Consider the following 14,578-nt stretch of genomic DNA (forward strand, 5'->3'; position numbering starts at 1 on the left):
TTGTCAAAACTCATAGAATGTACTTCACCAAGAGTGAACCCTAATGTAAACTGAGGACTATGGAGAATAATGATAATCTATTAGTCATGACCTTATAATGCAGAGTCATCAATTTTAACAAATGTACCAGTCTCATGGGGGATGCCGATAGTTGGGGAGGCAATGTTTGTGCAGGACCAGGGAGTGGCAAGGGAAATTGCTGTGCTTTTCATTCAATTTTTCTGTAAACCTAAAACTGCTCTAAAAAGTGCAGTCTATTCTTTAAAAAGGTCAGATTGGCTAAATTGGAATCCGATCTCTACAAAATCCAAGCTCTAAATAAATTGTCCAAAGCTCTGCAACCTTGGACAATTTATTTAAACTCTCCATGCCACAGTTTTGCCTATAAAATGGACTTTAAAAAGTTCCAGCTTAAAGTATAAATACATACAAAGGTAGCCCACACTGAAATCTTACTATGTCCCAGTAAGTGTTGGCTACTGTAATAAAGACTAGTGTTAATTCCAGAAGGGCAAACATTAACATACTACTCCTCAGTGTATTAGCTTTGAAATATATTTTTTGGAGGGATAACTTTGATATATTTGTGCATATAAAGCTATTAAATTAGTTTACCTTAATAAGCAAGGGACATATCTGCAGGATATTTTGCTGAGTATATATTAGTAAGATTGGGGGAAAAATTCATAATATTAGCACTGGGCTTGCTGAGGAAGGACAGTATATAGCATTTTGGTTAGGCAAGAGTAGGATCAGAACTGAGGTTGTAGGCAGAAATTGCTCAAAGAGAGAGGAACATTGTTAAGGTAGAGAGAGGTAATGATGAGAGGAAGAGGTGTCCAGAAAGAATAGAGGAAGCCAAGGTATCAGAAACTAATTCCACTGTGCCAGCAACTTTCCCTAAGAATAGCCCTTCACATGTGGTTTCCCATTTATTTGTCTCTTTCCGGCAGTCTCTTTGTTTTGCACAATTTATGAATTCAAGTTTGACTTCTAAACTGGTTGTTCATAGGAGTGTCCAAGCATGTTGGGGATGCCTTGAAATCCCATTCCTCTCATTCCTTGAGAAAAATCTGGACAGTTGGAATCCCTCCTTGGGGTGTCATTGAGAACCAGAGAGACCTTATTGGAAAAGATGTAAGTAGACAGTCCTTTCACAACAAAAGAAAATGAACATGTGTGCAAATTGCCAGCTTAACATTGTACCTGGAGTCGAATGAATGAACATCACAGATGTGGTAGCTTCAAAACTAACTCCTGACTTTCTGCTGCTTCCCTCACCCTGTCTTAGAAGATGACAATCCCACTCTTGGAGTTGCTCAAGCCAAAAGTCTTGGACCAATCCTGGAATGATCTCTTTGTCTCACACTCAAACTTGATCCATCAGTTTCACTTTAAAAATATATCTAGAATCTGATTTCTTCTCACTACCCCTACAGTTACTGAGTGAATCCAAGCCACCATTATCTGTCGCCTGAATGACTGCAATAGCCATCTTTATTCTTACCTTTGTCTCCTAACAGCCTAGTCTCAACATAGTAGCCAGAATGATTCTTTTAAAATATACAAATCAGATCACACTATTTCTCTGTGCAAAAGCCTTCAATGGCTCCTGTTTCACTTAAAGTAGTAGCCAAGGTTGGTGCAGTGGTTTGCCCAGAGTGAAACAAGGGACATTCTTAATTCGACCCTCTTAGTTCTCATCTCTTACCTTGTATTACTCTGCTTCATTGCTTCTTATGTATTGGTTGATCCTATGTATTCTTTTAAAGGGACTGGACTTGTCTGAGTCTGTTTGTAAGGCTAAATTTTCAGTAAAATATCAGACATAAGAAAATGTTCTAAAGAAGAAAGATGACTACTGTTAATATTTCCGTGTGGATCATTTCAGAATATTTTCTATGGATGTGTGTATATGTACAGCTATGTATGTGTGTATATGTACAGTAAAAAAGTGTATATTTAAAAAGTAACAACAGAACTCACTGCTATAAATCTGCTTTTTTTTAGCGTACCTATTTGCCATAGTTATTTCTCCATGCTGATTAATACAGACATGCTTATGGTTTTTTTTTTTTTTGAGACGGAGTCTTGCTCTGTTTCCAGGCTGGAGCACAGTGGCACAGTCTCAACTCATTGCAACCTCTGCCTCCTGGGTTCAAGCGATTCTTCCGCCTCAGCCTCCCAAGTAGCTGGGACTACAGGCACGTGCCAAACGCCAGGCTAACTTTTATATTTTTAGTAGAGAAGGGGTTTCACGATGTTGGCCAGGATGGTCTCGATCCCTTGACCTCATGATCCGCCCACCTTGGCGTCCCAAAGCTTATGGGTTGTTTTGACTTTTTTCTTTCTGAGACAGATTCTGGCTCTGTTGCCTAGGCTGGAGTGCAGTGGCACAATCTCTGCTCACTGCAACCTCAGTCTCCTAGGTTCAAGTAATTCTCCTGCTAGCTGGGATTATAGGCAACTACCACCATGCCTGGCTAATTTTTGTACTTTTAGTAGAGATGGGGTTTTACCATGTTGGGTAGGCTGGTCTCAAACTCCTGGCCTCGGATGATCCGCCTCAGCTTCCCAAAGTGCTGGGATTACAGGCGTGAGCCACCACACCCAGCCTGTTTTAACTTTTAATTTGGAAAACGTCAAACATATTAGGCAGCAGAAAAATTAGAAAAATGAACTCTTTCCTACGTACCTATCTCCAGATTCAACAGTTAGCAGCTCATAGTCAATTTTGTTTCCTCTCTTCCCTTGTCCATTCAGCCGACCCCCTCCGTTATTTTGAAGCAAATTTGAGACATCAAATCATTTCATCTATAAATATTTCGCTAGTTTTTTCTAAAATACATGGCCAATGAAAAACATATAATGACATTATTATATCTAAAAAATTACCAGGAATTCCTAACACTGACTGTCCAGTCTAGTCAAATTTTTCATTGCCTCATAATGTTTTTATTCAAAACCATGATTTCTTGAGTCTTCATTGTTTAATATTTTGATTTCATTATCTAAAAAAGTGTCATACATTGTGATAGGTTCATATACCTCTTGACCTGGTTTTTCTTTTTTTTTTTTTTGGTCACTTTTAATCTATGGATTTTACCTCCATCTCGTTTTTTTATGTGTGTATAATTTACTTGTTGAGGAAACTGGGTCATTTGTTCTGAAGAGTTTGTTACAGCTTGGATTTTCCAGATTTAATCTTTTGTAGTAGGGTTTAGCATGTTTCTTTGCTTCTTGTAAGTTGGTAGTCTGATCGAGAGGTATGATCAGATTTAGGTTTTCTGTGTAAGTTTATGCCATAAGAGGAGGTATGTCTTTCCCTTGTAATATATGTTGGTCTCTCTTTTTATAATGTTATGAGTCATTGCATAGATTCATTATTTCAAGAGTTCCAACATGCTGACATTTATTTATAATGTCCTTTCTTTATTAGCTTACAAGCTCTATGTACTTAACACTCAAAATACTTAAATACTCCACATAGAGAAACATTTTCTCACCAATCACTTGGTTGCAGTTGTATAGGAAGGGTCTCCACTGAAACTTGGGCTTTCTTATTCTAAATACTGTACTCTTGCCTCTAAAAGCAAATACGAAGCGGAACAGCTTAAGAAAGTGTCCATTAATGTAATGTAATAAAGATTTTGATGTTTTATAATGAATGAAATGCTTTTTGGCTGGTTGGCTGTTCTACTGTGTGTGTGTGTGTGTGTGTGTGTGTGTGTTTTCTTGAGACAGAGTCTCGCTATGTCACGCAGACTGGCGTGCAATGGCAAGATATAGGCTCACTGCAACCTCTGCCTCCCAGGTTCAAGTGATTCTTGTGCTTCAGCCTCCTGAGTAGCTGTGACTATAGCACACACCACCACGCCTGGCTAATTTTTGTATTTTTAGTAGTGATAGGGTTTTACCGTGTTGGCCAGGCTGGTCTTGAACTCCTGACCTCAAGTGATCTGCCAGCCTTGGCCTCCCAAGGTGCTGGGATTATGGGCATGAGCCACCACACATGGCCAGCTGTTCTCTTTGGAATACTAGAGAAAAGTCAGTGTCAAAATATTATTCTAAAATAAATCTACTAAAAGAGTATTTTTGAATAATGGTGTTTTCTGTGTACTGGTGCCAGTCTTTGAATTGTTTTTTAGTGGTTTGAAGCAAGGTAAGCACAGAAATGAAATAGAAGGCCTTGCTTGAATTCCTTCTCTACTGAAAATACAAAAATTAGCCGGTGTGGAGGTGCGGGCCTATAATCCCAGCTACTCGGGAGGCTGTGACAGGATAATTGCTTGAACCCAGGAGGTGGAGGTTGCAGTGAGCTAAGATTGTGCCACTGAACTCCTGCCTGGATGACAGAGCAAGACTCCCTCTCAAAAAGAAAAAAAAGGAAAAATATTTAGAACCACTGTCAGCAATGTGACTGTGCTGTGTTATTCAAGCACAAGGAAAGCAGGCTGATCTTGCTGAACAGGGTATGTTTCATTATTGTTAAACTTGTGTTGTGAATCTCATGTACCACAAGCTGCCTACCAGTTATTCATAGTAGGATCCCATATTGGTTCATTAAAACATGGGAAATTTAAAAAAGCGATACCACAGGTAGTTTGAGAAGCACTGCTCTAAATTGCAAGTGATACTTTTTAAACTAGACAGGAGCTCTTTTAGCACATAGACATAGGCCCCTGGAGCAGGTGAGCCTGGGGAAGGATCTAGAGCGCTGACCCTCTCTTGTCCTTGCTGTCTCTCAGGTGGTGTGCCTGTACCAGACTCTGGGTAACCCCCTCAGCAAGCTCACAACACTCAACAGCATGCACTCACACTTCATCCTGTCTGATGATGGGACCGTGGGCAAGTATGGAAATGAAATGAAGCTCAGAAGGAACCTGGAGAAGTACCTCTCTCTGCAGAAAATACACTGCTGTGAGTATCACAGGGGCTCGGTCAGTAGGGCTGGTTGGAAGCCTCCTGAGGTCTTTCATGGTGTTCCCTGACCATCAGAGCTCACACCCTTAGTCCCCTCAAGCTAGTCTCCAGAATGCTCTTCAACCACCCTGCTTCCCACGTGGGTATCTCCCCTCCTCTCCCCCTCCATCAAGCCAACCTGAAAGACTGTTCGAGGATCCACTAATGTCTTCATCCTTCTGTGATTCCCCCCAAAGAATTCTTCCTCTCTCTCAGCTGTCACCCACAAGTCTGCACCATCTGACATCCTACTTTCTTCCAGCTGTGGGCTCACTGTGGTCAAGGTGCTCACTTGTCACCTGGACAGAGTAGAGAGGCCCAAGTTGACCCCTGCCTTAGAGCAGCCGGGGGATTAAGTTAACACAGTGAACCCACAGCCAGAAGAAAACAGGATATAAGACAGCGCAGACTTGTGGGTGACAGGTGAGAGAGAGGAAGATATGTCAGGGGGATGATGGAGGGATGAAGACTTTGGTGGATCCTCGAAGAGTCATTTGGGTTGGCTAGATGGAGAGAGAGAGAGGAGGGGAGATACCCATGTGGGAAGCGGGGTGGCTGAAGAGCACTCAGGAGACTAGCTTGAGGGGACTTGGAGCGTGAGCTTTGATGGTCAGGGAAGATGATATTTCATGTGCAGGTGGGGTGGCCGTAGACAGGGAAGGGGTTAAGACTAGATAGGAGTTTTAGAAATAGGGACCTTGCCCAAAACCTAAAATGCAATAAAAAAATAAAAAATAAAAAGAAATAGGGACCTTGGAGCTGGTTGTGGTGACTCAAACCTATAATCCCAACACTTTGGGAGGCCAAGGTGGGCAGATCACCTGAGGTTAGGAGTTCAAGACCAGCCTGGCCAACACGGTGAAACCTCGTCTCTCCTAGATATCCAAAAATTAGCCTGGCGTGGTGGTGCATGCCCATAATCCCAGCTCCTCAGGAGGCTGAGGCAGGAGAATTGCTTGAATCTAGGAGCCGGAGGTTGTGCTGAGCCAAGATCGCAGCACTGCACTTCACCCTGGGCAACAGAGTGAGGCTCTGTCTCAAAAAAAAAAAAAAAAAAAAAAAAAGAAAAGAAAAGAAAAAGAAATAGGGACCTTGGAAAGTGTCAAATTTGTGTCATGCTCCCGATGGTGCTTCAAGAGGGGCATTTTGGTAGTTTTATCTTGAGGAAGGGGAGGAGCAGGGAGGGCCAGAATCAGCATGCGCCATTGGGCAGGGAAGTTTGAATCCTTTACAGGGAACAGGAGGGCTGAGTGCTGCCTGGAAAATTGGAGACTTTTGGTTCAAGGCACCAGAAAGTGGACCACTGCCTCTTGTGCTGAATTAAATCTTCCACAAAATACTTCTTTGGGACAAAGGGCCAGGGAGTGGGAATGCCTTCAGGAGGCACAAGTCCTTTTCAGCCTTTGAGCGTTAACTGAAAAAATCAAAGACTGGAAGTCCATTTAGTTTTTAGCCTTGATCCCTGGAAGCAGCAGAATGTAATGAGGTCAGACAGATTGAAGCTCTGTCATTTTGTGCCTGTGACCTCGGCCAATGGAGTTCACATCTGTCAAACTGTTTTCTTATTATAAAATGGAAAGAACTATCTACTTCTAACGTTAGTTGTGAGAATTAATTGAGAAGATGTATATTAGCAATGTCTAGACTTGTGTTAGGTACACGATATGTCTTTAATAAAATGTCTGTTTCTTTCCTTCCTTTTCCCCTCCTTTGGTGCAGTGATCCTTTCATGGTTGTGGGATAGGAGGGGGAGGGGAGGGACTCTGGGGGTTGTGGTCGTTCACTTAACTCTTAGTGTGAATAGGGGTTCTGAGGCTTATGCAGGTCAGAAGAGGGAGAGAGGATCAGGGATGTGGTCTTCTCCGGGGTGGGAATGGCTGGGAGAAGGGAGACCAGCAGAGCAGAGGGAAGGAAGAGAGGTCAGAGAAGGACCTTGAAGAAGAATCCATATAGAGAGGGGTCCATTAGGGGCCTGAAATATTACCTGAAATGTCCTGTTGCCTCTGTTTACCTTTACCCACTACCTAAATTGCTTGGGGTTCTGTGTAGCACTATAATGTATGCCCCATGAGAGGCATAGGAGTCTTTGTCTTTCTTATTCCCTGCTTAGTCCTCATTTTAGTATGAATGTAACAACCCTGACCTCACTCAAAGCAGCAGATAACATTTTTCTCCTTTCAAAGACCTTGAAATCTAGGATTTATCTGGAGGCTTTTGCTGACTGTGGAGTCAATTCCAGTGGACTGGTAATATTTATTATTCTAAGGAGAACCTATATAAAAATGGCAAAAACAATTAAGCCACCTATACACACACACGCAGAAGAAAGAGAAGACATGCCCTCAAGAAACTAGAAATTCTTACTTATCAAAGCTGATCTTCATACCTAACATGCTCATGAGGGAGGTTTGCTACCATATTTGTATTTGTTGTTGATATGATCAAAAAGGGATTTATTTATTTATTATTTATTGACACAGAGTCTTGTTCTGTTGCCAGGCGCCGGGCTGGAGTGCAGTGGCGAAATCTTGGCTCACTGCAACCTCTGTCTTCTGGGTTCAAGCAATTCTCCTGCCTCAGCCTCCCAAGTAGCTGGGAGTACAGGTGTGCACGGCTACACCCAGCTAATTCTTGTGTTTTGGTAGAGACGGAGATTCACCATGTTGGCCAGGATGGTCTCGATCCCTTGACCTTGTGATCCTCCTGCCTTGGCCTCCCAAAGTGCTGGGATTACAGGCATGAGCCACCGCACCCAGCCAGGATTTATGTTTGATTGCATGAAAATACTTAAATATGTGGTTGATTTATTTGACTTTCTTTTTTTTTTTTTCTTGTGACTGAGTCTTGCTGTGTCACTCAGGCTAGAGTGCAGTAGTACAGTCTCAGCTCACTGCAACCTCCCCATCCTGAGTTCAAGCAATTCTCCTACCCCAGCCTCCTGAGTAGCTGGGACTACAGGTGCCTGCCACCACACCTGGCTAATTTGTTTTCATTTTTAGTAGAGACTGGGTTTCACCATGTTGGCCAGGCTGCCTTGGCCTCCCAAAGTGCTGGGATTACAGGTGTGAGCCACTGTGCCCGGCCTGTGGTTGATTTATTTTATTGCTTTTCAGCCAGTCTTCTTGGTGTCCCTGGAAAACCCTTGTTGTTGGCAGAGAATACTTAAAAAGCAAAACAAACAAGCAAAAAAAACCCCTCACATTATGAAGTTGCTGTAGTAATCCCTGCCTTCAGCCATTTGAAATGTGGCCAATGTCAGCTCCTGTTCTGTAAGACTCTAAGGATGTAATTTCAAGGTAGGAAACATAAGCCACGATGCCTCTGTACTTTTGCATAATCCAAGTCTCAAGAGATCAGAGTGCCCTTTCCTGGAATGCCTATTCCAGGAACTTTTAATTCGGAGGTCTAACATTGTATTCCCCCCTCACCCTGAAAGCTTACAGTAGAAGCAGCTCTCTGGCGAGATTTCTCAGCAAGAATTTTACATTTTTTTTCTTTTAAACCAATTTTTATTAGTGTATTAGTAAGGTGGTTGTTGTTACTGTTTGCAGAAAATAGCCATAGGTATATTTGATTTTGTAAGAATAAGTTATTCACAAAAAGTGGGCTGCGCATGGTGGCTCATGCCTGTAATCCCAGCACTTTGAAAGGCCGAGGCAGGTGGATCACCTGAGGCCAGGAGTTCGAGACCAGCCTGGCCAACATGGTGAAACCCCGTCTCTATTAAAAATACAAAAGATTAGATGAGTATGATGGCACATGCCTGTAATCCCAGCTACTCAGGGTGCTGAGGCAGGAGACTCACTTGAATCCAGAAGGTGGAGGTTACAGTGAGCCAAGATCGTGCCACTTGATCCCAGGAGGTGGAGGTTGCAATGAGCCAAGATTGTGCCACTGCACTCTTGTCTGGGCAACAGAGTGAGACTCAATTTAAAAAAAAAAAAAAAAAAGACAAGTGTACCTAATAACAGAAATTGAATTTACTTCCTCTTTTATAAAAATGCCCATATTGATTTTGTTTTCAAATGGTAAAAGAGTTATAGACTTTCACATTCAGGTAACGCAAAGAAAGCAGATAAGAGAAGAACGGGACAGTTTTCCATAATCTCAATATCAAAACTCACCATTCTTAACCTTTTCATATGTAAACTTTCACGAATTTTCAACACACACGCGCAGACACACACACACACACAACACTTTTTGAGCAAAAACTGGGATGATTTCATAACGCTTCTTTTGTACTGTTCCCCTGCCCCACTAAACATGGTCATATTTCCACGTCAATGAGTATAATTTAGTACATTTTAATGGCTGAATAACATTTTATTACACAAGATACAAAAAATTCTCTTACAAAAGTGTTTTTATTCAAAAATCAATAAAATATTGATCAAAATTTTCTTCTATTACTTTTGTGCCTTATACTATTTTTGCCACTTCATTTGGCTTTTATAAGACGATTTAGAGAAACCCTATGTCTATTAGTTGGTATATCATAGATATGCTTTTTAGTGATACGGAGAAAATGATGAGGTGGAAGTATATGGAAAAGAAGTAGAATGTCAAAGCAACTAAATCGACGGGGTGAATGATGTTTTAGGTAACTGACCCACCCCTAACATTTGAGAGACTGACACAGAGTACACACAGAAGACCACATACTATATGTCTAGATATTTAAATGCCTTAAATCTAGCTAACAAACTGTATACAATATGTCTTAGCCCTTTATCTTCACACATATAGCAGGAAGGCCAGGCTTGAGTTTGGCAACCTTGGAATTTTGGAAGTACTGAGCCAGGACATGGTGTTTCCTGGGCATCCTAGTAAGCTGGGGAGGGAGCACAGGCTTCCCTTGACTCTTGGCTTTGTAGATGCCTCATCATGGGGGCAGGGGCGTGGCCAGAGGAAGGCCAGTGTGGGCCCCAGAAAACTGGGGACCAGAGTAAACTCCTCTTTTGCTCAGGGGTGACTGTGGTGTTGCCTGTCAAATTTTCTTCTTTTGAAAAATAAAATAAAATGTGATTTAAATATGGTATATCGATATATGTGTGGTACGAAAACTTAAAGCAAATAAGAAATCTGTAGAATAAATAGTCAAGGTCCCTTTTCAACATCTTCCTAAACCTTCCCCTCTCTTTTCCACTATTCATAGTGTGATGTGTATCCTTCCAGATTTTTCTGGTGATTTATATAGCATGGTATACATACGGGTATGTGCATACATGTATATAAAATATGTATCTATGTATATGTTTTTAAAAATACACATAGGATAATACTGGGCATATTATTCTATAAGCTTTTTTGCTTACATCTTTTTTAAAAAAATAACTGTGTGGTTATTCCTTTTTGTTCTTTCTTTAATAAAGTTATGTATATATGTATGTGTTATATATATATGCTTGGGTCATGTAGTCTGCAAGATAAAAAGGTAATATATAGTCATGATAAAAAATTTAAACAATAAAAAATCAAATAAATAGAAATGCAAGTTGTCGTCCTACCTCGTTCCTAGAAATAACCACCATTAAAAGTTTATAGAGGCTGGGTGTGGTGGCTCACGCCTGTAATCCGAGGCAGGAAGATCACCTGAGATCAGGAGCTTAAGATCAGCCTGAACAACACAGGGAGACCCCAACTCTACAAACAAACAAAAAAAAAACTGTGTGGTTGTACATACTTGTGGTTGCATCTACTCAGGAGGCTGAAACAGGAGGATTGCATGAGCCCAGGAAGTCAAGGCTGCAGTGAGCTGTGTTTGCACCACTGCACTCCAGCCTAGGTGACAGAGTGAGACCTTGTCTTATATGAAATAAATAAGTAATAATTAAAATGTTTATTGAACCGGTTAATGTTGCTTATTTTTGGAGATGAGTGAGGAAAACATTGGGATCCATTATATTCTGTTTACTTTTAGATACTTTTGAAGTTTCCCGTAATAGAAAGTTATAATTTCTTAAGGAATATTTATTTTAAAAATTTATTGAAAGCCCTTTTACCTGGTAAAAGCTTGAGGATGCTTTCACCATATTTATGCCACATTTTATTTGAAGCCTAAGTTTCTGGCTTGGTCTTGATTTAAGCAAACCAGGGTAAAATGAGAGAGGGACCAGTTCGAGGGATGAACATGGTGGTAACTGAGACTTGTCTGGAAGTCAAAGTGGCTGACTGGCTGAGATAGGGATTCTCTAACAGTGTGGTATTATTTGTGGTCTGGAATAGGCTCAAGACAAGGCGTGCCCGTGGTGGGGCTGGTGGTGGAAGGCGGTCCCAACGTCATCCTGTCAGTGTGGGAGACTGTCAAGGACAAGGACCCGGTGGTGGTGTGTGAGGGCACAGGCAGGGCAGCCGACCTCCTGGCCTTCACACACAAACACCTGGCAGATGAAGGGTGAGTTGTTGGCTCTTCCTTTTTGAAACGATAGGGACTATTTATCCTTCCATTTTAGTTCTTTCAACTGTGCATTTATGTGGGCCAGATACTCTTGCAGTATAGAAGTTGAGACTGGATTTCATTTCTTAGCAACTGTGTGTTTGTTGTTCAACATCAGAATGCCCTCCAGTGATGACAGTTGCTATTTTCTTAGCTGAAGATTGACCTGCCTTTAACAGGAAAGCTTCAGTCTTGCCCGAACTTTGGGAAGAGGTGGTTGCAGAGGGAGTGACGGAGGTGTTGCTCGAGCAGTCGGCCGTTACAGCCGTAAGGACCTTACAGTAAGGGAGGTGGCCAGTGTTGGGCCCAGAGCACCTCCAAATTCATTTGCCGTTAGGCAGAAATTAGGGAAGTCTATATCCTGACATTTTCATAGCATATGTTGTGCTTACTTCAGTTTTAATTCTTTCCTCTTTTCAAATAAGATATTTTTTCTCTTGCCATCCCTCTATCCAGTGTGATTCTTCCAATTTCAAAAGCATGATATTTCTGTTGTATAAATAAGTACAGTGCCTAAGAACTAAAATGTGGACCCCACTAATTTACTTACTAAACAGTCATTTGTTGCTTATGCTGTAACAGCTCTCTGGAGTGTCTTTGCTTGCAGTTGCTCTCTCTGTTCATCCCTCCGGCCTCCACTTCTACCCTCTCCCACCTCCCTCTGCTTTCACTCCTCTCCCTTTTCTGAAATCATCCTGGACTTGTGGTTATTAAACCTTTTGGGGTTTCAGATCCTTTATAGAATATAATACTTCTAATTTCTGGAGATTCTCAACCCCTGGAAATCTACCAGCTTCAGAACTCCACTTCAGAGTATATGCTTTTCAGGGTGTGGCAGATCAAGTCATTTTCTTTTTCTTTCTCTCCCTCCCTCCTTTCCTTCCTTCCTTCTTATAAATGTAAAAATAGAGACAGGGTCTTGCTATGTTGCCCAGGCTGGCCTTGAACTCCTGGCCTCAATTATCCTCCACCTGGGCCTCCCAAAGTGCTGGGATTATAGGTGTGAGCCACCATGCCCAGCTCCATTCTCACTTTCAGATTCAGCCTTCTTCTTGAGCTCCTGCTTCCGTTTGTTCCCCCCTCATTTGCTCTCCTGGCAGAACTGTCCATAGACACCTTTTCAGTCTAGGGAGCAATGGGGTGTTTTCTTGTACTGATGTTGCCAGCTCAGTCCCCTCTCTGGGTTGTGTCAAGACCACTTATTTCTCTTCCAGGATGCTGCGTCCTCAGGTAAAAGAAGAGATCATCTGCATGGTTCAGAACACTTTCAACTTTAGTCTTAAGGAGTCCAAGCACCTTTTCCAAATTCTAATGGAGTGTATGGTTCACAGGGATTGTGTGAGTATGACAAGTTGATGATTCGACATTTAATTAAGACTGATAATTTGTAAACATTATGACATTTATTTTCACAATTAAAAAAAAATATGATGGACACAGGAAGGGGAACAACACACAGGGACCTGTCAGGGGGAAGTGGGAAGGGAGAGAATCAGGAAAAATAGCTAATGCATGCAGGGCTTAATACCTAGGTGATGGGTTGATAGGTGCAGCAAACCACCATGACATATGTTTACCTGTGTAACAAACTTGCACATCCTACACAGGTACCCCAGAACTTAAAATAAAATTTTAAGAAAATTGAAAATAATTAAAAATAAAAAATTGATTTTTGGCCAGGCACGGTGGCTCACGCCTGTAATCCCAGCACTTTGGGAGGCCGAGGTGGGTGGATCACAAGGTCGAGAGATCGAGACCATCCTGATCAACATGGTGAAACCCCATCTCTACTAAAAATACAAAAAATTAGCTGGGCATGGTGGCGCGTGCCTGTAATCCCAGCTACTCAGGAGGCTGAGGCAGGAGAATTGCCTGAACCCAGGAGGCGGAGGTTGTGGTGAGCCGAGATTGCGCCATTGCACTCCAGCCTGGGTAACAAGAGCGAAACTCCGTCTCAAAAAAAAAATAATAATAATAATAATTGATTTTAAAAATTTTGATTTTGAGTGTATCTAGCTCTACAGAATTTGATTCTTAGTTGAGTGAACTTGGCTTCTTACTGTCCTCACCCCTCATGCTTCAAATTTAAGACTACAGAATAAAAGTACTTAGTATAACCATGTTCCAGAAAAGTTATAAAATTTAATGAAAATTACACTGAAGTATTTTTAGAGGGTAAGGGAACAGCTCCGTGTCTTCAACGAACATAGCTTTATGGTGCTGAGTAACATGACTGCATCGCAGCATCCTGAGTAAATCTTACAGGAAATCATTGGGTATGTATTAGACAAGAGAAAAGTGAGAATAAACTCTGGAATAAAAATAGAGCCCAAAAACTATGGGCTATGACCATAATGTAGACTCAGGAAAAGTTTTTAGTGTTTTAGGGGACTGTGATAAAAACTTAATTAACTTAATTAATTAATTTATTTGGTAAAGACAGGGTCTTGCTCTTTTGCAGTTATAGCTCACTGCAGCCTTGAATTCCTGGGCTCAAGTGATCATCGTGCCTTGGCCTCCCAAAGTTCAGGGATTATAAGCATGAGCCACCATATCCAGCCTATGGTCAAAATGACTTGGGTGATATGAATTATCAATTCTTTTTTTTTTTTTTTTTTAAGACAGCATCTCATTCTGTCACCCAGGCTGGAGTGCAGTGGCACGATCTTGGCTTGCTGCAACCTCTACCTCCCAGGTTCAAGACATTCTTGGGCCTCAGCCTCCCTAGTATCTGGGACTACAGGCACATGCTACCACTCCCAGCTGATTTTTTTTTTTTTTTTTGGTAGAAATGGGGTTTTACCGTATTGACCAGGCTTGTCTCGAACTCCTGTTCTCAAGCGATCCACCTGTCTCAGCCTCCCAAAGTGCTGGATTACAGGCATGACCCACCACACTCAGCCTGAATTATCTATCAATTCATGTCAATGACTCAGATGATAATATGAAGCTGACAATTACAGTAAATATGCAGATATGTCATTATTCAAGGTGATCTTTCTAGTATGTGAAGGCTGGACCCAATTGTATAAGAATTTTGGTAATATTTAAGTACTTGGCCTCATAAAAACTAACTGAAATGTTTTGACTGGAGGAAGTATGACAAAATATATGTGAAAAACTCTTTGGAATTTTAGTCGGCCCAATAACAACATAATAGCAACCATGCTTACAATT

The 14,578-nt window shown here is 41.5% G+C and overlaps 1 protein-coding gene across 12 annotated transcripts in view; it reads left to right on the forward strand.

Annotated features, from left to right (window-relative positions):
- TRPM6 (transient receptor potential cation channel subfamily M member 6) overlaps nt 1–14,578 on the forward strand; it is a 167,325-nt gene that overhangs the window by 52,154 nt on the left and 100,593 nt on the right. For 9 of the 12 annotated variants that reach the window (XR_004272629.1, XR_004272630.1, XM_032290908.1 and 6 more), the window contains 4 exons: nt 1,013–1,137; nt 4,749–4,920; nt 11,191–11,359; nt 12,616–12,739. Coding sequence is in view for 9 of the 12 variants with exons in the window: in XM_032290908.1 (XP_032146799.1) it covers nt 1,013–1,137; nt 4,749–4,920; nt 11,191–11,359; nt 12,616–12,739 (590 nt within the window). In the remaining 3 variants the exon portion in view is untranslated. Of the gene's footprint in view, nt 1–1,012; nt 1,138–4,748; nt 4,921–11,190; nt 11,360–12,615; nt 12,740–14,578 lie in introns of those variants that run through there. The other 3 variants (XM_032290909.1, XM_032290910.1, XM_032290911.1) reach the window with 3 other exon arrangements.

The sequence above is a fragment of the Sapajus apella genome, unplaced genomic scaffold (assembly GCF_009761245.1).
Source record: "Sapajus apella isolate SASKATOON/1434 unplaced genomic scaffold, GSC_monkey_1.0 scaffold24, whole genome shotgun sequence".
NCBI lineage: Eukaryota > Metazoa > Chordata > Mammalia > Primates > Cebidae > Sapajus > Sapajus apella.